We start from the raw sequence: 25251 nt of genomic DNA on the forward strand, positions 1-25251 counted from the left end.
TTATTGGAATAACTGGTGTGTGAATTTCATTCCGATTTAGAAATCGACCCTTGTGACGCCAAACCTTGTCTAAATGGTGGCACTTGCAAGAAGGATAAAGGTCTTAACTACAACTGTACATGTCCTCGTACACACACTGGCAAGAGATGCGAAAAAGGTTTTCTGTCTTTTTAATTAATTTATTAATTTATATGATTCAATACACGTTTATTTCGAAAACAAAATTAGAACATCTGGGGAAAAAAAATTGAATTATTACATGAATATTTTCATTAAAATTAACATCAACTTGATCGAACAAGTGTCGCGCGTCTTCTCGGGTTATGTATGTGCACTTGGAATAATTCAGTCCCGTTTTTTCTACATTACGGGTAGAGGAAACGGGACATTCCTGCAAACCCCAAAATCGCAAGTGCATTTGCTTCGAAAGTGTAAGAAAACATGCAGAAACGTTCCGTTTTTCTACCCGTAATGTCAAGCTTGAACGCAAGCTGAACTATCCTATGTTTACCAGGAAAAAAAAAAGACGTACAACACTTATCCGATCAGGTTGTTGTTGTGCATTTGCATAAAAATATTCGTGAAATACAGTCGAATCTCGTTATAACGAACTCCAAGTGACCGGAGAAATCACTTCGTTATAACGAAATTCCAGGTTTTTCCATTGTCCCTATGTAAACTTATCTGAGGGATTAGGAAAGTGTTCGTTAAACCGAGATTTTCGCTATAACGGTATTCGTTAAAACGGGATTCGACTGCGATACATTGTTATCCAGATGTTCTAATCCGTTGAAACAAGTTCCATGGTATTTAAATTTTTTGCAACTGGTTTCGGGGTGTTCTAAATTTTTAGAAACAAAATCGAAAAAGTACCATACTCCCCCGCATTAGTCAGCATGACGTGAAACTCAACGAACACTAGCTTTTGAATGTTCAGGTCTGGTACATTCCCACCAGGCCGCAAAAATCAACTTTCAACAAAGATCACGTTATGCATTTAGCCAATTCAATAGATTTTCCTGATTAAGGTATTTAATAATTTTCTAGAATCAGTGACTAGAATTTCCCAACATGCTTGTCTCCCTCGCTGTTTCCCGGCATGTCAGCTAATGTGGAGCATATGGTATTTAGATATTTTAAGAGACATTCGATCCACTTTTTATCCACATTTGAAAGAAACGTTTACTTATATCTAAAATCCCGGTATTTTCGAAAAATACCTGATTACGCCTCCATTACTCTATTGATCTAGTTTTCCAAAATACAGACGCTTTCGTGGTATTCACTCAGTAAATATTATCATTTGTAGCATGTTTTCTTGGAACTGTTATTCCAGAAAGAAGAGAATGAGTCGAGATGGAGAAGTCCTTGTAAAAGAATAGAATGTTTTCTGAGAATGTTGAAATTTAAATTTTCTCTTGATTTCATCCATGCTCAAAATTTATCGATTCACGAACGTCTGATTTTATTGATTTGTGTGATTACGAGAAGAATTGTTGTCTTCTTCCTGCCCCAAAACTCGCTGTAATTTTGATTTCGTCATCTAATTTTGCAGAAATCAATCCTTGTGATTCCAGTCCGTGTAAAAACAAAGGCGTTTGCGAGAAGGGAATTGCTTTGAACTACACCTGCTCATGTCCACCGACGCATACTGGCAAAAATTGTGAATCAGGTAATTTTTCCTAATTTTTATTTGCCGTCTGTCCTTTCAAGATGTTCACCAAGTTTTTTTAGTAGGGCTGGGAATCGATTAAAATTTTTAACTGGTTAATCAAAAGTTTTTAATCGATTAATCGAATATTTTCAATCGAATATATTTTCAAATGGTATGAAGTACAAAAATAGATTAGGAAATAGAGGCAGCGAACATTGTGCTGGTAACTATACAGGGTGTCCTGTAAGTGCTAGAGTGGCCTTTATCTCATCAACCATCCGTCGTAGAGGTGTGATTCCAATTTAAAAAAATGTTCTAAATGTGTTAGAAAATTACCCTACACCAGTTTTGTGAGTGAAAACACAGTGTGTTTAAACAATCTAAATTTTTATACGGTCCCCTTGTGCTCTAACATCCAATTAAAAAGTTGTCCACGTTCCTAAATATGCATTTGAATATCTCAGCGAGTATTACACTTTTCTGAGATATTTAAATTCGAAAAAGGCAGAAATTTGGGAAAGAACAGAATTGAATGCGCAAAAACCGTTTTACCTGTATTTAACATTGTTCTTTTCCCAATTTCCTCCGTTTTTCGAATTCGAATAACTCTGTGAATAGAGCACTTAGAAACGTGGAATTTTTTTTTTTTTTTTTTTGGTATCAGAAGAGACAGGGCAACAACTTTTTAATTGGATGTTAGAGCACAGGGGGACCGTATGAAAATTTTATTAGTTCATTTTGTATCGTATTGTATACACAAATACAAATACAACGCCACAACAGACAAAATGCCCAACGAGGTGGCTGAAGTATTGGACACATTGTGTTTTCACTCACAAAACTGGTGTAGGATAATTTTCTAACACATTTGGAGCATTTTTTAACTGGGATCGTACCTCTACGACAGACGGTTGATGAGATAAAAGCCGTGCTAGCACTTACAGGACACCCTGTACAATATTAGATGATGCTATAGTGATGTATTGTATTCATTCCACGCATCTATCCATTGAATGGATGTAAAGAAGTACAAAAATAGATTAGGAAATAGAGGCAGCGCCCGGTTGAAGCTATTTAATATCGTCCACCTTTGCCAGAAACGTGATGTGAATTACAAATTTCAATTTCTAGGATATGAAAACGAATTTTGAATATTTACTCTACCCATGTTAATCTATGGAATTTGATCTCTTGAAATGTTTTGTGAAATTTGTTTCAATAGGGGGATGCACATTTGCGTTTCTGGAAAAACTTAGATAGCAAAATAATTCATCCAACCAGCTGATAGACCGATACCCAAATGTGAAAATTTGCACATTCATGTCGCTAGGGACGATATGCTCAACATGCTTGACATATCCTGGAATTTCGATCTTGTTGTTTTTTTTTAAATCGGTAATTTTAGCAATCATCAATAACTTTCGTTGAATTGACTTGTGTTTCCTCATGTCAAAAAATTGATCAAAATATTGATTCAAATACTTTTCAATACTGTCAATTATCTGAAATGTATAGAAACATAATTTAGAACATTTGATTTTCGGCTAGTCAAATAAAGTTAATAATTTAACTTTTAATAAAAGTTTTAATCGAATTTTGATCGGATTGATCGAGTCGATTAACTCAACTAAAATTTTTAACCGCGATTAACAATTGATCGATTAATCAGACCAGCCTTAATTTTCTTCAAAAAACTATTCCGCCAGCATCATGTCTTTGTTCGGTCTCATACTTGGTTATTGGGAGGATGAACACCTGAAGACACTTCTTCTAGCCCAGGCCTTTGAGGCCAACTCTCCAACCAACAAACCTAAAATTTTGAGGAACATTAAACCCGTAATTTGAAAAGTCATGCGCCGTTTAAAGCCGTCCTTAGGTTTGTGCGAAAGGTGCGGTTGCACCGTGATCACAAAAATAAGAATTGTCCCGGGTCTCTAAATGCACTTTTTTGTTTCTAGTTATTTTCTGAAACGACCCAGAGTCCCGAATCAAAAAAGGAGGGTCGATATTATTGAAGGCTTTCACCTATTCCGGAATTATTTCCTTATTAATTATGAATTTTCCCCGCTTCTCTAATCATCCGCTCCATTAATTATGAACTTCCTCCATTTCCGGAATTATCAGTTTCATTAATTACGACTTTTCTCAAATTCTGGAATATCATCAGTTTCATTGATTATGAAGTTTTCTCAATCCTAGAATAATCAGTTTCATCAATTGAGGCCTTTCTTCAATTCTGGAATTATTTCTTGCATTGACTCTGAATTTCCGGCAATTGTGGAATGACTTTTCCATAGATTCTGGAGTGATTTCTTTCACTTTTTATGAATTTTCATAAATTCTGGAATTTTATCAGTTTCATTCATTCTGAATTTTCTTCAATTCTAGAATTATCAGTGTTTCAGAACTTTCAGCTTGTTGCTCAACGGATGTGATGATTTTACTTTGGATTGGTCCCCGTATGGGCCACCGTTATAACTTTAGTTTTCTTTAATCTGTTTGCCAACTTATGGATACAATCATAATCATTTATATTATTAAAAAATTCATACCATTTGGGACATAATTGTTTATATTATGCCCATTTGAGGGTTCTGCCAAATATTCAACATAAGATGAAATAACATTTGGCAAACATTTTGTAATTTCACTGTTATCAACAATACCATCGTTAGCTAAGTCATATTTTTTGCATATCCATGGTTTGAACTTTTGTACAAATAACTCAAAGTCATTATCAACACTATTCTCAGCAAGTTTACGACGCTCAAGTATTTTTAGCAACTCAATCCTATCGGAATAGGGGCAATTAAGCGGCATATTTACTGGGAGGCAAGAGCGCATACAACCATTGTACTTGCCCCAGTCGGGCTACTTCACTGATCTGGTTAGGCTGAATTACCCCAGCAGACCCTTCGACCAACACCGTCGTAGCCGTAGAACCCTCCGTCTCGCCGTCCGCAAGAAGTCGAAGATCTCAAACCTAGTGGCGTGAATTCCTCCACAGCTACGTCCGGACTCTAGGCTACCTCGCCGTAACGAAAACTGTCTCACAGAATGCAGTTACAGTTTCTGACGGTAGCTGACGCTACAGTCGTTCAAGTTTATATCCTTAATTATCTTCAATGACAATTGTCGGTATTTTTAAAGGAATTAGAACGATGCTGAGCTCAATATGCGCATTTGAGTTGCACATTGGAATAAACACAATTTCGGAAGATTTTCTTTACAAAAGAAATTGCAGGTCAAACGTGCGACAAAAATTTATTTCATTTTGTCCTATATACCGTTTTAAAGATATTCAATTTCAAAGTATAGGTACCCTTTTCCGAACACCTTTTATGTACTATACAGAAAGGAGAAACTGCGTTATAGGGTTGGGTTTTTGTGCTTTGGTTGCTATATGCACCCACATATGTTTGTTCCCCCCCCCCCCGCCCATATGTTATATGCGGTTCATGTGCCTGATGAATCTGAATAGTGTCTCTCACAAGCACTCGAGATGATAAAGCATGAAGACAATTTCAAGGACAACACAGATTTATTTTACAGAACAGCTATTGACACGTATTCAAAAGCAGCGATTTGACGAAACACTCTGAATATAGAGCGGCTTCTCTCACGTACACTGAACATTGAAGGACCGGACACAGCCCACTTCCCATCTCAGAGAGATATCAAAGCATTCTTCCGGACGATGGGTGTATCCGGAAATTTACTGATTTATTTGAAAATAACAAACAACGATATTTCGTAATAGGCTACATACATACAATAAGGAATCTGAAATAAAAATTGTGATCATGGCATCGTCCTGAGTTAATCAGTAATCTCTCACATACAAGACAAGTCTTGTAAAAACTCAACAAACTGCTCATAGTTCTGTTTCAATGGCGCTGCTATATAGGCAAGGTTCTCGGAAGTTCTCTCATATTCTCGCGAGGTCCAATCGCTCATGGCATCGCAAAATCATCGGAGCTGTCACCAAATTCGCCAAGTTTGTCGTCAATTTGGTGAGATTTACAGAGAAATCAGTTAATAACTATTTACGGATGAAAGAAGACACAACGAATAGGGCAGTATTTACATAATTTTCGTAACACTATGAGCGAAATTTTTCAAAAAGGAGATCCCAAACATTCCTTCTCGTCTCATGAAGACAGAAATTCAACTGGCACAGCTTAATCTCTAATACGGGGTTCTTAAACGTTTGTGTTCCAAGGACCTTTTATGTTAATGAGTTGAAACATTTATGAGTATGTTTACATTGGATGAACGCAGGTGTCGAGGAGATATGATCGAAGTGTTCAAAATTTTCAATGGGATGGATAGGATGGACCATGAACTTTTAGTACACCGCCAATCGACTGCTTTTACAAGGGGACACCAGTATCGATTGGTGAGGGACAATGCAAGGTTATGGTGTCGCAGGGAATTTTTCTCCAATAGGGTTGTTAATAAATGGAATAGCTTACCCGCGGAGGTAGTAAATTGTAACACAATTGACACGTTTAAAAAGAAATACGATAAACATGTTGGGGTAAATCGAGAAGCTCTATCCATTCTTAGAATAAGACAACCATAAGTATTCTTTATGGGCATTGTATAATATTTTATCATGTGTATATATTGTTTGTAATTTGTGTTAATTGCATTTTTAATTGGGTTGCTGTATTTTTGAAACATATGACAACCATATTTTTATGGGCATCTTTTTATCAGCCACCTCGTTGGGCATTTTGCCTGTTGTGGCGTTGTATTTGTATTTGTATTTGAAAGCCAGAGATCCCTTCTCCCAAAGTGAAAGCCAGAGATCATGTCTGCGAATAGAGTTAAAGTCAGGGGTATCTCTGCCAATAACGTGAAGGCCACGGACGTCGTTATAAAATAATTTTCCACATATTAATTTCAAAAACGATAAGTTAATTGTTTTCTCATTCCAGTTCAGATACCAGATCCCCTGGTACCTTTCCAAAGACCTCAAGAGGTCCGTGAACCCTGTTTCAGAGGCACTGATCCTTGTGTCAATATAATATAAAAGTTTAAAAAAAAAAACGCAGCGTGTATCCACACTTCCAAGGATTATGAGTACAGTCAACACCACCTATAGAACAAGGCCTTCGCACGAAGCTTGTGACGTCAATGAAGAAGGACATTTCTCCTATTGCCACTGATTATACTCAGGGCCGGGCTTAGGAATTTCGCGGCCCGGTGCAACCACACCTTTCGCACCCCCCTTAGGTCCTGCCCTGGGTATACTGCAAAAAAGGTAAAGATGTCCCATGCGTCGGCCTGCTATATGCAATGGCAATAGATGAAATGGAGTTCTTCAGTGGCGTCACAAGCTTCGTGCGGAGGCCTTGTTTTATAGGTAATGTTGGTACTGTCCGATCTCGTTGAAATGAACTCAATTACTTGTAATGCAAAATAATTTTCACTTTGGGCATACAATATAATCAAAATGCTGTTTTATCGGTTAATACGAAATATTTTGACTTCGTCCTAACGAGGTTCGATTGTATTAATTTCATTTCAGTAAAAAAAAATTGAGAGAGATATCAATATTGTTTAATTAAACAAAATTAATTTATAATTACTCCTATAAATACAGTTGACGCTCGATATAACGAAAGTTCTATGAAAACATTTGGGACTTATGCTACCGGTAGTTGTAATGGAGTGCTCGCTATTACGTGGGGTCGTAATAACGAACGTCGACTGTATTTGCATTTTGGGAAACTCTCCTTCCATATCACTGGCAATTCATTCTTGTTTCTTATTATTACAGTGATAAACCCTTGTGACTTCAAGCCGTGTAAAAACAAAGGTGTTTGCAAAAAAGGAGTCGGTCTCAACTACACGTGCTCATGTCCACCAACGCACACTGGGAAAAATTGCGAAACCGGTAATTATTTCTCGTATTTGTTTGTGATTTGCTCGTCATACAGTAATATGTCAGCAAAATTATCAATCGCGACGCGACCATGTGACGAACATACCTTAAAATAATGATAAAATTCTGTGTGGCAACAGTAAAAATAAATCACAGAAAACAGCTTATAGCATGTGATGCATCTAAAGCCAGATCCCCATACCCATAGAATTCCGAAACGATTAATAACCGAATTCGCGTAGTAGCACCCCGGAACCGGTTTTTGCGAGTGTCGACCCGGCTTAATGGGATACTGTATAATTATCATCAGATTATATATTTTTTTATTTTGCTATTACAGAAATCGATCCATGTTCACCGAACCCTTGCAAAAATTACGGCACTTGCATCAAGGAAGAAGGACTGGATTACACTTGTGTGTGTCCACCAGCTTACAATGGTACAAACTGTGAGGAAGGTGCGTTTGAAAGATGTGAGATTTAAATAACTTTTACTTATATGCAGGGTGATGCCATAATTCTCCTTGCTGCATTTTTTACTGGCGAACCGTTGATCCTTGAGGCATTCATAAAATTAGGAAAAATTATCCACATAATGTGTAGAATTTAGATATGTACGTCATCCACTTGTTGCAAGCATTTGTACAGTTATTAAAATCCAAAAAATAACGTTTTTAAATGGACACCCTGTGCTCCAAAACCAAATTGAAAAGTTTTGACCTGTCTCTCCTGAGAGACGAATTCAAACAAGTCCCTCTGTTTTCTTTCCTCTCTGCTCATCACCGTGAAGCTTTGTTGCAACCCTGTGTATTTTTCCCCCCTTTTGGTATTTTGTATACCCTGATAGTAATTTTTTTTCACATATGATGTATCTTTCCTGTAAGAACGGGTAGGGTGAGGGTGAAAATAGAAATCTACTTTTTCTACATTCAACTAATCTATTATATACTGTTCTACCCTTCCATTTGTTTTTTTTACCCCTTTTCGTTTTTTGTCCTCCTTTTTCTAACGTGCAGTTAGGTTAGAACAAGGTTACCACATTTATCGCCGACTCGTCAAATAGAGATCGCTCCTAAGAGAAATGTTTAGTTACAAAAACATAAATTTTCATGCCAGTGACTTAACGCCACTGCCTGTCCTAAACGTAGATGACTTGTAAAGGAAAAGTAATGCGAAGAGAGAGTGAAAAAATTATCTATCAACAATCGATATCAGCAGGAAAGTGGAGAGGTGGCGTCCAGTGCAATTCGGTCATAGATAGCAAAAGTAAAATTCGATAGCCACGCCTACCTTCCAGTGCAACTGACCCATCTTCCTTTCTAACTGTGGGTTTTGGGGCATACAGGGACTGTATAAAGAGTTATTTCTTTTTATTAATAACTATACAACCTTGAAACCCCTTGAAACATGAATGACATATTTGAATGCTACATGTTGTTTGGGATTTTTTTTCTAATTGGAAGTATACTTCTAAGATCAACGGGATTCGCCAGTAAAATACCATACGCCCGCCTTGTTTGCTATGCACCCTGTATACCGGGTGAATCCTACCTATTCTGCCAAACGAAAGGGGGTGATAGACGAGTCCAGGTAAATCATGAAACAACCAACCAACCCTGTTCTATCTCAAACCGTTTTCGAGTTATGGTGGATAATCGATTATGGAAAAAAAATGTCCGTGAATTCTGCAAAAAAAACCCAGATTTGTCAAATTTCTGAGACTTACACGTAAACTAAGCACATATTTGGAACAAACAAAATAAACATGCTATAAAGTGGCACCAATTTCATCGAAATATCTGGTTTTAATGGCGAGCTACAAGCTCTGGAATATTGGCAAAGTTCAAAATCGAATTGTTGAAAAAAATTTTAATTGCTGATTGCACAAACACCCTTCTAGCTACAATTTGCCAAAAATTTGTCCAGTCCACCAGCTTTCGAAAGATCCTAGAATAAACCAAAGTGGTCAACTAGTTCAGGAGAAATTTAGTCGTTTGTTTGCAATGCATCACCGAAATCTGCGTTCGTCGAAGTAATTTTAGTAGGTTTTGGTGACAATATAATTTTTCACTTCACCGATCTCTCAGCTGTTACAGCTCACCATTAAATACGGTTGTGCTGTAGATTGAGATAGTGTCACCTTACAGGATTTTTTGTGCAAAATCAAATTGTCGCCAAAATCTGTAACAGCTAATTCCGAATTTTTATCGAATATCTGCTTCGATAAACGCTGATTTCAGTGATGTATTGCAAACAAAAGACTAAATTTCTCAAGAACCAGAAAACCAATACGATTTTTTCTAGGCTCTTTTGAAAGCTGGTGGAATGGGCAAGTTTTTTGGCAAAGTCCACCGATTGTAGTCAGAAGGATGTTTGCAGAATTGGCGATTAAAAATTTTGGTGACAATTCGATTTTGAACTTCGCCAATTTTCCAGCGCTTGTAGCTCGCCATTAAAACCAGATATTTCGATGAAATTACTGTCCCTTTATAGCAATTTTTCTGCTCTTTCCAAATAAATGCTTATTTTGAGTATAGGTCTCTCAGAAACTTCACAAATTCTGTTTTTTTCTGATTTGACGTATTTTTCTTTCTGTAATCGATTATCATCCACCCTAACTCGAAAACGGTTTAGGATAAGACAGGGTTCATGGGGTGTCTCGCGATCTACTCGGACTCGTCTATCACAACTTTTTAACAAGATTCGCCCTGTATAATCTTGTTTAACATCAAGTATTGTTTGTTGTCTTTTTTTCATGCTTCTTATAAATGTTCTCATGTACAGAAATCGATTTTTGTGACCCGAACCCTTGCAAAAATGGAGGGACATGCCAGTCGTATAACGGAACGGACAATGTCTCTTGCATCTGCCCACCAACTCATGCCGGTTGGGACTGTGAAATCGGTAATATTTCCAAGACTTATATGTACTTATAATTATGTGAATTAAAAATTGTCATTGTTATACGTTTTTGTTAAGCTACATAAGTTTTAACTCAATTTTTATTTTATTCGTGTATGCATTTGCCAAATAAAGCTTCAAAATTTACGATATAAGTGGATAATATATATACTTATACAGTCAACGCTCGTAATAACGTTATGATTGAAAAGATCTTGTATTTTTATTAATAATGTACCACAGCATAGTATAGATAAATATTACTATAAATAAATTTCATCAAATTTTTGTAAAATGCCCCCTCTTCATAGTTTGACTAAATAGTCATGTATGGTTTCAATGTTCAAATCCTTCATTATGCAAGAGATTTCTGATATACCATTGTGTCCCGGTATATCGCTGAAGTATTTTATTTGCACTTGTAATTGTTTGATGACAGAGGGTTTCGCTGTGGAAACGCATAGTGCTGCATATTGGTCTTAATTGCTCACATAACTGTTTTGCTAGAGACGCTCTGCACTTAGCCTCTAAAACAAAACTTAGCCTCATATTGTTAATTTGAAAGAAGAATTTCTTGCTTGAATTAGTTTTAAACTTATATAACTAAAAATAGTTAGATGATAAATTAAATAATGATTCCACAGGGTTTCAAATAAATTCTTAAAATATTGAAAGAATTCGTATATTTGACCGCTGTTTGCGAAAAAGTTATTCTCTCAAAGGAACTTATTTTCTTTTTACGGAAAAAACAATTCATTCAAATTTTGATCGATAGAGGCCGCCAGAAAACCAGTCTGGCAAGATTCATTGGACATGAAAGTTTCTTCGATCTGTTCCGTGTCTGAAGCGTTAGTAAAGATTCAACCGGTGATTAGCGGCTAAGATAAAACACCTTGACCAATAGCGTTTTATACATCTATGTATATTTCACAATGAAAACCTTACGAAAGTGTCAGGAAAATACAGTAACTACACACCCAGCGTTTTATAGGAGTGACCTGTATAATGGCCTGGCGTAACTTACCCTCAGTCTTGAATTAAATAAGAGATGTGCTGCATGCTGGAATTTGGAATTTTCAAACGCTCTTTTCAGTTTCGTGCCTTATCGTTCAAACTGATAAAACTGACTATGGCTCTGAATATCAGCAGGGCTACAGTGCAGAAATTTTACTTGGTGGAGTGGCCTCGGGCGAAGCAGATAATGGCGACCTCCGGGACTGTTGTCAAAGGTGTTTAGTTGATTCGCGAACAAATGTCATAAGCAATTGGAGGACACTAAATTGTGCTACCGCCACAGCCCCATTTGTCTACGTAAAAATCCACCCCCCAGTGTAGGCTGGCTTTAAGAGACTAGGTACAGTATTCCGAAGTTTCTCGGCTTGAAAAATTATTATTTTTTGCGTGTCTAACGATTGGAATATTTCACAAAATTGATAATGTTACAGAAATAGATCCATGCACCGCTTCTCCTTGTAAAAATGGCGGTTCCTGCATCCGTGGGCAAGGATTGAATTACACCTGCGTGTGTCCCGGAACGCATACCGGAAACGATTGCGGCACTGGTAAGTACCACAGTAGTCAGTTTTCAAATATACTATTTTGTGTTGTCCTCATTAGTTGACGTTATTCTATAATGGGGCAACACAGAGTTATCCTAATTATAGACATTGATAATTTTAATTTCCTTAATCCCTAAATCCATCGCTTTTTTGTGACGTTATCGTAGAAATTGGACCTTGCATGAATAATCCTTGTTTGAATGGCGGAACCTGCAAAGAAATCGACAAAATCAACTTCACATGCTCTTGTCCACCGGCTTACACCGGAGATCTGTGTGAAAATGGTAATGTTTTTTTCATTTCGATTTATTCCTATGTATTTTTATTGGATGTGTTCTCGATTCTTCTGTTTCAATAGGCGTATTTGTATGCTTTACTTTGTCTTGTGCTGATTCTTACGAACAGGAGATTTTCTGTGTCGTTGGCACACGTCCTTCGGGACCCTGCCATAAAATCACTTGGGTTACAGAGCCTGGGTTGTATTTCGTTTACCCTGTATTGTTGGCACTTTACCATGAGTAATAGTTACATCATCGTCAAGAATTTTTCTTTTCTGCCGAAATTTGTTTGGAAATTTACTATTCCCCATTGATATAAACACATTTTTGATAAAATACTTTACTGGGCCTACACATAAACGGATTTCTACATGGCCCCATAATTTTTTGGGGCTTCAAAATATGAGTAATGCATATTCACCGGCTAACCAAAGGTCTTCGGGTAGATTAGTAAAACTTCATTGTTTCCGGGATTAAAAAGATTCAGCACAAGTAGACATAATCCTGAAGAATCTATAGTTTTTGAGGGCACAAAAGTTGTATAATGCATGATTCACTGACTAACCTAAGATCTTTGATGTCGGCCTGGGCCCTGATTCGAAACGTTTGGTTGAGTAGTAACATTTCACAGGTTTCCTGCAAGCGCAGTTCCCCTCTCTACAGAAAGCAAGCAGATCTCCAACAAACACGAAAAAACAGATACCTACAAAAACAGGATACCTACACAAACACGAAAATTCTGGTGTCTTTCCCTTCCAGAATGGAAAACAGATGGCAACACAAGTGCTAGTGGTGTTTTTTGGAGGATTTTTTTCCAAGTCCGTGATTTTTTCGTCAAATGGAGATACTCCAAATTTGTTGCCAAAAGCTCGTACGTTAAGGGAATAAATATCGATTCCTAATGTACAGTGGAACTTCGGTTAACGAGCAAAAATTTTGAAAAAAAAATTGATTCGATTAACTAGCGATGATTCGCATTACGAGCAAAAATTTTGCGCTTTGTTTATTTATTGCCACGTTTCCACAACTAAGCTGATGATTTTTCACTTTCGTGCACACACGTACTGTGGAATTGTAGGTAATATTATACTCTAGTGTCCGGTCAACGTTCCTCACTAGAAAAATTGAGTATTATACGAAACTAGATGTCGCATTGCAATCGCGAATATGTGCGTGTATTTTTTATGTAATTTCTGCTTGGCCAGGAGTTGACCATAGACGAACTGAAGGTTCCCCCATTGTATGCAACAGCAAGAGCTTATACTGAAGGCATCTTTTTTTCTGAGGAAGAAAGAGAAGTAATTTCAAATTTCACAGAGATGTGTAAAATGTAGGAATCCGTGCGAAATTCTGTTGAAAAGTACCAATGAAATAGAAGCATAGTAAAGCAAGCAATAAATCTGTCCAACGAAATAGAGTTTCCCATTCCGAGAAATCCTAAAAAGGAGGCAAAAAGCAAGTGTCATTGGATACGTTCTTTATAAAATCGCATCAAAAGAATAAGAATGCAAACAACAGTGAGTCCAACACGAGATAGTCCTCTTCTCTCTCGTTGTTTAGAGTAAGTTAATTTGTACACATTATATATATATATATATATATATCGTATCACGTTAGTTTAATGGCGTTATTACATATATACTGTACATATTTCACTTGGAAGCTCTAATTCGTCATCTCTCTTTCTGTGTGATCCCCTTCAGCTGGCAAATTTGAGCCGTCCTTGGCTTTGTGAGCCGTGTCCTCACAAAGCCAAGGACGGCTCAAATTTGCCAGCTTACTGATGTTATGTTATTTAACAAAAAGATCAATGGTTAAAATTTTGAAGCAAATGTGATAATTTAATAAATATTATCGTTTATAAAAATATTTTATTGCACTATATTATATTATTTTTTCAATATAATCCACCAATCAGAAAACTTTTTACCAATGTCCATTGAAAAATTATATTAGTTTTATTAGGTAGGTGACAGCAGATATATCAGATCAATGATTTAAGTTATCAACATGTTAAATTGCAGTGGTTCTTAACATGGTGCCATATGACCCTCTAGCGTCTCTATGATATTATGGGGGGAGGGAGTACAGCTGAAAATCAGATGAAGGGGAACCACAAGTGCTGAGAGAAAGAGGTGATAGATTTCAAGAGAATTATGTGGTGGGGAAAATTTTAATACAGTCGAATTCCGTTATAACGAACGCCAAGAGACTGGAGGAATCACTTCGTTAAAACGAAATTTCATTATAAAGGAATCTCAGGTTACTTAGCATATAATGGTATTCGTTAAAACGGGATTTAACTGTACTTTCTGAATCCAGCACAGCATGAAACGAGGACCATCTAAATCTGCCGTCCCATATGGACAGGACTGGGGCCCTCACATCCATAGAAGGAAGGGGGCACATGATGAGATCTGGTACTACAATTTCTGGATGTAATTAATATTTAAACTATTACTTCTCTCCAGCCAAGTACGGGTGACCACAGAACACATTGTCAGTGCCGTCTTAATATGTGGGTCCACCCTGGAACGGCCCGGGGCCTTATGTTTGAAAGGGGGTGCTCATTGCCGCTGTGGTGGTCGAGTGGTTATAGTGCCGGACTCGTGATGCGAGGATCCGGGTTCGAACCCCACAGTGGTGGTCGGCTGAAGTTGGTTTTCTGTGGTTCCCAACTTCAAGGCGCAAATGCGAGCCGATCTCCCCGTTAAAAAGTCTCGCCACAGAGAGCAACAGTCCTACAACGGTAAATCATTCAACCATAACACTTCACTCATAGTTAGTAAAACTGGGGGCAGATGGCAGCACTACACATAACAAGCATTACACAGAAACAAACTATACGTCAGGTTGCACTACACGTACACGCACATTCCCGCATTTACCGATTCGTTGGGGAGGGGGGGGGAGGGGGGGGGTTCCGCGGGGGGGGTGCATGTGTGGTGTAGCAGTAGTAGGTAGGGGCTCGGGGATCCATGATGTTCTTAAGTCAGCCACCTCGTTGGGCGGTTTGCCTGTTGTGGCGTTGTATTTGTATTGTATTTGTATTGTATTGTATATTTGGTCAAATTTTTCGAGAGCTTCAATATGTGAATAGCATATTAGACAGCCATTTCTATCCAAGTGTGTACGGGGAATTAGAAAAATCACTGTATCTAAGGGGAGGAAGCCGATCGGGCTCTTAAGACGACCCTGCACGTTTCCTGAGGACCCATGATGTTGAGACGCCCTCTCCGCAAGAGGGAAGTTCACTGATTTCTTTCCCAGGATAGTCGCGGGCCAAGGTCAGTATCTCTGAAAATTCATTGGCTCATCCAATACATGTATATATATATTATAATTATTATTGCATTGTATTATTGATTAAATGTCGATCTTATTAGGCATTTTTATGTGAATGAATAATTGTGGAACGAATTATCCATCCGTGTTTCCATTATTTCCTATGTGGGAGTTCGATTCGAATAACGAGTGATTCGTATAACGAGCACGTTAACCGAAGTTCCACTGTATTTTGATTTGAAAATTTCGCATGGTGTTAATATTTCGCAAACATTTATACCATTACAGCAACTGATCCGTGCACCACTTCTCCTTGTAAAAATGGAGGTACCTGTATCCGTGGACAATGGCCCAATTACAACTGCGTGTGCCCAGGAACGCACACGGGAAATAACTGTGACACTGGTAAGAACCAAATTAATTTCTGAAGATATTTTGTATCCCCCTCTTCCAACGAACTCCAAGAGACCGGAGAAAAATACTTCGTTACAACGAAATTTCCTTATAAAGGAATTCCAGGTTTTTCCATTTTTCCTATGTAAACTTACCTGGGGGATTAGAAAAGTGTTCGTATATAAAACGAGATTTCCGCTATAACGGTATTCGACTGTATAATACAGGGTGATTATAATTAAAATTCCCGTACTCTGAGTAGTTTTTCTCAAAAACTGCTCATTTGAATGCGGCCAAATTTTCAGGATATCCCAATGAGAACATGGGATTTTACGAAATAAAAAAAGTTCAATTTTCGATTACCAGGTGAATAAGTGGAGCTTTTTTAGTGAATTTTTCTTTTTTTCTATGGTCCATATAACGTATATATATGTCAAGTTTCGATGGAATACCGTCATCAGAACAAGCGCTTCACAGGTCTGAGTAGCGTCAGTATACTGACGGGTGCTGCATAGGGCTGCGCAGTTTTTCGGTGCTGCAGCAACTTTAGTATCACACAGATTGCAAAACAATATTGTTTCATCTGTGTACAGAACATTTTCTGCCCGTACTGAAAAACGGATTTCTTCAGTTTCTGAAGAATTCAAAGTCCTTTGCTTCAGTTCAGACATGTTGAAAATATGATTTCACAATATAATACACGAATCATTCACAATCGATACAAAAACTATTTACAGTTACTATAAGGATAACTTCCGGAGAATTAAAAAATATTGAGGCCCTCTTGGTTTTTATATGGACCTGCTGGAACTTGATCAGATGCAGTGATGAGCCGACATTTCGCTCAAAAATACCCCTTTCGAGAAACTTTTACCCCATACAAATTCAGAATTAATGTGCTGCCACCTATAGATAAATGTATCTAGCCAAGTATATTCAAGCTTTAGAAAAGCATTGCACAAAATTAAAGAAAAAAATAATGTAATATTCTTTTTATTCGATTATGTGTATATATACAGGGTGATTATAAAAAAACTATCAAGAATGATATGGAAAACAAGTGTCACTCTAACAGTTACGGTTACAGTGAGAAAATTTCGAAAATATCAAATGGCAACACCAAGTTTTTTGTATTGGAATGCGATCTCCATACTGAAAAACCCTAAATAGCGTTCGAACGGCAACTGTAGCATGAAAATCGCCGGCGGTAGATAGGCTAAAAGTGAGGACAGCCAATAAGGACAGAGAAGCAGCATAAAATAAAGCATTTTATTGTGTTTCACAAATTTTCCACATGACCTTGTGGAGGACTAATCAGGCTGGGATCTCAGCCGATGAAACGAACATTAATGCTCTGGTGCACGGCAAAGTCCTTTTTCCTTGCCTAGCTCCGGGGATTTTCGTGCTACTGGTGCCATTCCAACGCTATTTAGTGTTTTTCAGTATGGAGATCGCATTCCAATACAAAAAACTTGATATTTTCGAAATTTTCTCACTGTAACCGTAACTGTTAGAGTGACACTGAAGTTTTCCATATCATTCTTGAGCGCATACCTCAAAATACTTCATGCCAAAATTTCATTCAGTTTCTGTGAATGGTATGATAGTTAGGGGCCCATATGTCGGGATAGTTTTTTTATAATCACCCCGTACATATGAAAAAACTCAAAATTTCTCACAAACGCTAAAAACTTATCCCCCCGGACCGATTTTGGCCAATTTTTCCCACGAGTTACCATCACCAATTCAGATGATTAATCTATTTACAACCACACACTAGTGTCGTTGAAGGCTTGTAGTTTTTTATGATCTGAAAATTCAGTGTCATTGCTGATTGATTTATAAACCTGAATTTCGGGACTTTTACCAATCAACAACGACGTCTCATACTGAGTCCTAGCCCTCAGGGACGGCAACCGAAAAACCAGTCTGAAGAGGAATCGAAATAGCTGGAAAAAATTCACTTTTTTTATCAAAATTTTGAAAATATGCACAATCACGTAAATATAGTGAAATATGCAAAAAGACATAGAAATCCGAGCTCTAATAATCAATCACCCTGAAGATAACTCAAGTGTTATACTCTAGTATTATTACCATGATTGAACACATTTTGATTTTATAATTTCTCAAGTCATTGTTTTGTTTGTATGATGTCTTAGAAATCGGTCCTTGCATGATCAATCCTTGTTTGAATGGCGGAACCTGCAAAGAGGTTGGCAAAACTAACTTCACGTGCTCTTGCCCATTGGCGTATACTGGAGATCTGTGTGAAAATGGTAATAATGTTTTTATGGTGATAATTTCCACACATTTAGTTTCATTTAAATACCGTCAAAAATATGTGTAACGTCATGGCCAATTAGCCAATCGGGCTGACTGGGGGACAGGTGTCGAATGTAAGACGTCTGTGCGCCTATGAGTTAGAGCAGTGAGAAGTATCAAAGTGCGCGTCACGGAAGAGCGTCCACTGCTTATATGCATTGGTATGCGGTTCGCTGTTCTGAATTGGTTCTTTGTCAGACAAGACCAGGGGTCTTCAACTTTTCAGACACCGCGGGTCCAATTGGAACTTCCCGCGAAGCCCATGGGCCACCAATTAATACCGAGGTATTTATAATTGGAATTCAGATTCATTCTTCTTTGCTGACCACTACCAACCAACATGTTAGAAAGCAAAATAATGAATGTTTTAGACGAATTCTCATCAAATGTGTTGAACTATGGAATAAAAAATGATGATAAACTATGTAATATCGTGACTTCTTAAAACTGGGATCTTCGAACTAATGCGTGAAGATTTAGGAGAATGATGACTGGGCATGAGGAAACTCGCGCATTTGGACATTTGTCTTCTTTTAAGAGGAAACTTATGTATTTGTTGAAGTGCGTTGAAATGGTGGCTATCAATTGCTTTCCTCTTACTACAAAGAGCTTCTTAAATGAAAACAACCTTAAGATTCAAGAAAAAGTATCTGTATCATATTCTGCCGAGTTTTGGCTCAATAGTCTTTTGTTCACGCTGAACACATTCAGTCCTCATTTCAAGTCATTCAGCACCTTCTGTCGAGCTGTCAGAAATAAGGTTCAAAAGAACTTTACAAGGCTGAAAAATATTCAGGCACATCTTGTGAAGCCTTGAGAAACTCTCTTGAACCTTATTTCTGGCAGCTCGACAGAAGGTGCTGAATGACTTAAAATGAGGACTGAATGTGTTCAGCGCGAACAAAAAACTATTCAGGCAAAACTCAGCAGAATATGAGGTCTTGATAAATCTATGTAATCTCTGCTTTTCGCATGCTAAGCGATCGCTCTACCATCTGAACAAGGTTATAAAACCAACAAACCTACTTTGCAACAAGGTTTGCTGAAGCGCTTCATTTGCTACCATTTGCCGATATTTTGAGAATTGTAACAGTAATAAACTTAGTGTTAACTTCTGGCATAATATGTAACGACTTTTGCTGTATTTTCTCCCAATTTCCGTATTTTTCTGTAGGAAATATCGTCATCAAACCTATTTACGATCACAGACGTAATCGTCTGGGTGTTTTCTTTACTCTTTCTTCACCATAGCGAAGCTTTATAGTAACCCTATCAACTGAAATTGCTTTTTCTTCCCCTCCTTTTTTTCTATACTCTTGTTTTTTCCACACATATAATGTATCTTTCTACTTTATATATGTCAGAGAGAAAGAGAACGAAGGTGAGGGTGATAAGAAGACTATAAGATATAATCTCCTTTATCTACCTGATTTATATTATACTTTTTCCTTTTATATATTTCTTTCCCATTCCTTTTCGTAGCTCGGGGTTAGGTTAGGACGAGGTCGTAGCCGGTCAATTTGTCGCACTCAACTTGTCGCGATCAACTCGTCGCGCCTCAATTTGTCGCGGTACAAATTCGTCGCAGTGCCAATTCGTCGCGGTACAAGTTTGTCGCAGTGTCAATTCGTCGCGGTACAAATTTGTCGCAGTGTCAATTCGTCGCGGTACAAATTTGTCGCAACTTCAATTCGTCGCGGTACAAATTTGTCGCAACTTCAATTCGTCGCAGCTCCGATTCGTAGCTGTACAAGTTTGCCGCCGTGTCTATTCGTCTTGACGTCAATTTATATATTACAGCGCAGAATCAATTCGTCGAACCGTCGATTCTTCACTGTACATGTTCCACGCGAGCTTGTATGTAGGTTTTTGTCTTACACGTGAAATAAAAACATGAACAAAAGTGTACACGCAGTTAACTGAAAAGAATTAATTTTTGTCAATGCGGAAAGGCTATCGAAATTAAAATTAAAATATCAATTGCATTTAAAAATTTAACTTCATATAAAAGTTTAATTATATTTGAAAATTCGGTTAGAAAAATTTGAAAAGTTAAATAATTGATTTTTGCTGTGATAAAATTTCAATATCATGTGGAAAAATTTCGGTTTGTATGATATTCCCCAAATTACAGTGAGCCTATCTTTAACGGTAAATTTCTATCTGCCCATTACAGTATTACCATTACAATATCTCCATAAGAACCTGAAATATTTAATTAATTAATAATTCAATTAAATTAATATTTAATTTCACCGTATAAGCCACACTTACAACCACACAAACAAACCAGCCAAAGATATGCGACTGATTATAAACATAAGATTAATGGTTATATTACACTGAAGAGCCAAAAAAACTGGTACACCTGCCTAATATTGTGTAGGGCCCCGCGAGCCCGCAGAAGTGCCGCAACACGACGTGGCATGGACTCGACTAATGTCTGAAGTAGTGCTGGAGGTAATTGACACCATGAATCCTGCAGGGCTGCCCATAAATCCGTAGGAGTAAGAGGGGGTGGAGAAAGGCGATGGTCAATGAAATTGTGACTAAATGTGTGGTAGTTTTTTGTACACATGAGTTTTGTTTTGTTATGTGGTCTGAGTTATTAAAATCTCAGAAAAGTACAGCGTGTTGGTATGATGAAATCGAGTATTTTCTGTTAGAACAAAGGGTTTCGCTGACGAACAATAGCGAAACTTTACATCCACTGTTATTCCGAAAAACGAACTACTGTTGTTAGAGCGGATTTCTGAAAAAGGGATATTCCAATATGTTCAGAAGGATATATATTCTAATCTAACACAGGACATTGCAGTAATATTGCGCTACTACTATTGCAATAATATATATTAACTTTCGAAACAGGGGTTCCAGAGGTGGCTCGAGCTTACCCGCCACCCAGATATATATATATATATATATATATTAGAAGCCCCATCCCACTGTCCTGAAGACGACACTGTCATGAGCATGACAGTGTTCCAGCTCAGCGGATTTTAAGATAAACCTCATTCACGTCCTCGTACACGTCCATCAGCTCGAAGCAATTGGAACCGAGACTCGTCAGACCACGCAACGTGTTCCCAGTCCTCAACAGTCCAATGTCGGTGTTGTCGGGCCCAGGCGAGGCGTAAAGCTTTGTGTCGTGCAGTCATCAAGGGTACACGAGTGGGCCTTCGGCTCCGAAAGCCCATATCTATGATGTTTCGTTGAATGGTTCGCACGCTGACACTTGTTGATGGCCCAGCATTGAAATCTGCAGCAATTTGCGGAAGGGTTGCACGTCTGTCACGTTTAATGATTCTCGTCAGTCCCGTTCTTGCATGATCTTTTTCCGGCCGCAGCGATGTCGCAGATTTAATTTTTAACCGGATTCCCGATATTCACGGTACACTCTTGAAATGGTCGTACGTGAAAATCCAAATTTCATCGCTACCTCGGAGATGCTATGTCCAATCTCTCGTGCGCCGACTATAACACCACGTTCAAACTCACTTATATCTCGATAACCTATCATTGTAGCAGCAGTAACCGATCTAACAACTGTGCCAGACACTTGTGTTATATAGGCGTTGCCGACCGCAGCGCCGTACTCTGATTGGTTCCATATCTCTTTATTTGCATACGCATGACTGTACCAGTTTTTTTGGCTCTTCAGGTTATATCTATGCGACAGACCTATAGTCATCTTTCTTATTGGTGATTACATTGCCTTTGTCGGTGCTCATCCTGTGGGCATTATGAAAACTTCATCGAATCGTCATTGTACATTTCATAAGCACTGTACATTTCCTCCCTTGATCTGCGCCCAACTCCCTTCGCTGTGAGAAATAGAAATCCCAACAAAAGCGGGAAGTGCGGCTTATACGGTGAAAATTAAATATTAATTTAATTGAATTATTAATTAATTAAATATTTTGAGTTCTTATGGAGATACTGTAATGGTAAATGTTGGTGACTCTCGAAGGGGGGGGGGAAACTCTCGAGCCCATGGGGCAGATAGAAATTTAGCGTTAAAGAAAGGCTCACTGTAATTTGGGGAATATCATACAAACCGAAATTTTTCCACATGATATTGAAATTTTATCACAGCAAAAATCAATTATTTAACATTTCAAATTTTTCTAACCGAATTTTCAAATATAATTAAACTTTTATATGCAGTTAAATTTTTAAATGTAATTGATATTATAATTTCAATTTCGAGTTACATGAAGTTACATACAATGGGCCAATTAAAAGTCTGATTTCATTCTTTTTACTCGAGAGTTGTTACTTTAGAGTTGAAAAATCAAAAATCGATTGACATTTGCAGTGGTGTCAGAGACAGATGCTGTTGGTGCCCAGGGTACTTTATGGAATGGGTATGAGCACCCAGAGAAATGATTCAGAAATCAAAATTAACTACTTCAAAGATAAAGACAAGAACCCACAAGTTCCTAACACTTCCGGCATCTTTGGCCAGTCAAAGGTGCCGACATGAAGGAAACATTGAGGAGGTGGGGCTAAAAATCGCCATTCATTCCGTTCATAAGGGACTCAAACCCGTACTCAGGCGGCGAAATGGTGCATTGAATTGTATATTCATGAGTTAGTGGAGTTGGGGGGGGGGGGAGCCTCAAATGGCATCAGCCCCCAGTTCTGGTGCCTATGGTCAGACTGTTTGAATATTATTTCGGTGTGATAATACTAAGTGATTTGAAATGTGCATTGCAAAAAAGTAATTTGAAATGTGCATTGCAAAAAAGTAATTTGAAATGTGCATTGCAAAAAAGTGATTTAAAACAATACTTTTCGCAGCTGTTACACATAAAACTTGGATACATTGTCATAAAAAATTCCTTAAAGATATATTCTCTGCATGGATACATAGAAAGCGGGAACCGCGGCCTATACGATGGAAACTAAATTTTCAAAATTTATTTGATCCCAATTTATTATTTGGGTGAGCTCCCAACGCCCCTCACTGCGAGAAATGGAAATCCCGACAAAAAGTGGGAAATGCGGCTTATACGGTGGAAATTAAAATTTAAAAATTTATTTGATCTCAATTTTTTATTCTGGTGAGCTCTTCAACATCCCTCACTGCGAGAAATGGAAATCCCGACAGAAATGCGGCTTATATTGTAAAAATTAAATTTTAAAAATTTATTGACTTCAATGAATACTTTCCTTCATTTGTTAAAAATTAAAACAGATGGGAAGGAAGAACATTTCCAATAAATGAGGAAAAAAAATTAGTTCCATTTTTTACGCCTAAAGTAACTACCCTATTTATAAGATCACAACAAACACATGAATTTTAAAGAAATTCAAATTTGTCGCGATGAAATGAGTCTACGAAAAATTTGTACTGCGACGAAATGTGTCTGCGACAAATTTGTACTGCGACGAAATGAGCCTGCGACAAATTTGTACTGCGACGAAATGTGTCTGCGACAAATTTGTACTGCGACGAAATGAGCCTGCGACAAATTTGTACCGCGACGAGTTTGTACCGCGACGAATTGACGCTGCGACAAATTGAATGCGACGAATTGTCCTGCGACAAGTTGAGCGCGACGAATTGACCTAGACCCGGACGAGGTTACCAGATTTATCGCCGATTCGTCAACCAGAGATAATCCGAATTTGTTCCCAAAAGCTCATACGTGAAAATTCATAATGTGTTTTGATTTGAAAATATTCAATGGTGTTAATATTTCATAAAAATTTACACCATTACAGTAATTGATCCGTGCACCACTTCTCCTTGTAAAAATGGAGGCACCTGTGTCCGTGGACAAGGACTCAATTACAAGTGCGTGTGCCCAGGAACGCACACGGGAAATAACTGTGACACTGGTAAGAACCAAACTAATTTTCGAAGATATTTTGCATCACCCTGATTAACTGACATTCTATTATACAGGGTGCATTGAAAACGAGGGTAATGGCGTTTTACTGACGAACCGTTGATCCTAGTGGTATACTTTCAATTAGAAAAAGTTTCCAAATAGCGTGTAGTGCTCGGATATGACATTCATGTTTGAAGGGATTGTATAGTTACGAAAATAGCAAAAAATTAACTTTTTACACAGTCCCCGTGTGCCCCAAAACCCAGTTATAAAGCTGTTGCATTGTCTCTTCTGATGCCAACAAAAAAAATTTTTGCTTCTTATTGCACGTGGATTTACTCAGATATTCGAATTGGAAAAATGGAAAAAAAATTTGGTAAAAAGCGCACTACATCAGCACCTCTTAGAGATAGAAGGTCTCCGCAAGCTTCTCGTGGCGTCAGCAAGTAGTCCATTTTCCCTCAGAATCCGGGCAGAGAAGGTTAGAAGCAAGTTCTTTACCTACCGAGCGATGGATGGAGCCTTCATTTCCTCTGGTTGGAAATTGCCGTATGGTGATATATGACCGGAGTTGGTGTGCGGTAAAGTAGAAAGTGGTATCGTCGTTGTGAGGAACAGAAATGATCGGGATCAGAATTAGCGATTTCTATGCCCCACATACAATCACCATGCGGTATTTGTGAGCAAGCCAGTAAGATTCTACGCCAATAGAAATAAATAGGTCGCTGTGGAGTTCAAAATGTGGCAAACTTGCTAGGCAGTCTTAATGATGATACAGATGAACTTGGCAACCCGTGTGGAGGCCTATCTCTAGTAGGTGTTTGTTAGATACAAATACAAATACAACGCCACAACAGGCAAACTGCCCAACGAGGTGACTGACTTAAGAACATCATGGATCCCCGAGCCATTTTTTGGAGGCCCTACCTACTTCTGCTACATCACACATGCACCCCGCCAACACCACCACCACCCCCCCCCCGCAGAACCCCCCAACGAACATGCGGGAATGTGCGTGTACGTGTAGTGAAACCTGACGTGAAGTTTGTGAAGTGTTTTCTGCGTCTAGAGCTGTTTTTTCCTAACTTTTCGCCATTTTTTGAACTCAAATAACTCAGTGAATC

At 38.0% G+C, this 25251-nt stretch overlaps 1 protein-coding gene across 1 annotated transcript in view; it reads left to right on the forward strand.

The window, feature by feature from the left end:
* LOC149081509 (uncharacterized) overlaps positions 1 to 25251 on the forward strand; it is a 119235-nt gene that overhangs the window by 58374 nt on the left and 35610 nt on the right. Inside the window, exons 26-35 of the mRNA XM_089238347.1 lie at positions 41 to 157; positions 1556 to 1672; positions 7443 to 7559; positions 7888 to 8004; positions 10331 to 10450; positions 11893 to 12009; positions 12174 to 12290; positions 15858 to 15974; positions 18125 to 18241; positions 24018 to 24134. Of these exons, the coding sequence (XP_089094473.1) occupies positions 41 to 157; positions 1556 to 1672; positions 7443 to 7559; positions 7888 to 8004; positions 10331 to 10450; positions 11893 to 12009; positions 12174 to 12290; positions 15858 to 15974; positions 18125 to 18241; positions 24018 to 24134 (1173 nt within the window). The remainder of the gene's footprint in view (positions 1 to 40; positions 158 to 1555; positions 1673 to 7442; positions 7560 to 7887; positions 8005 to 10330; positions 10451 to 11892; positions 12010 to 12173; positions 12291 to 15857; positions 15975 to 18124; positions 18242 to 24017; positions 24135 to 25251) is intronic.

The sequence above is a fragment of the Pholcus phalangioides genome, unplaced genomic scaffold (assembly GCF_987345545.1).
Source record: "Pholcus phalangioides strain wild (caught in Gottingen) unplaced genomic scaffold, Ppha-v1.0 ptg000010l_1, whole genome shotgun sequence".
Taxonomy (NCBI): domain Eukaryota; kingdom Metazoa; phylum Arthropoda; class Arachnida; order Araneae; family Pholcidae; genus Pholcus; species Pholcus phalangioides.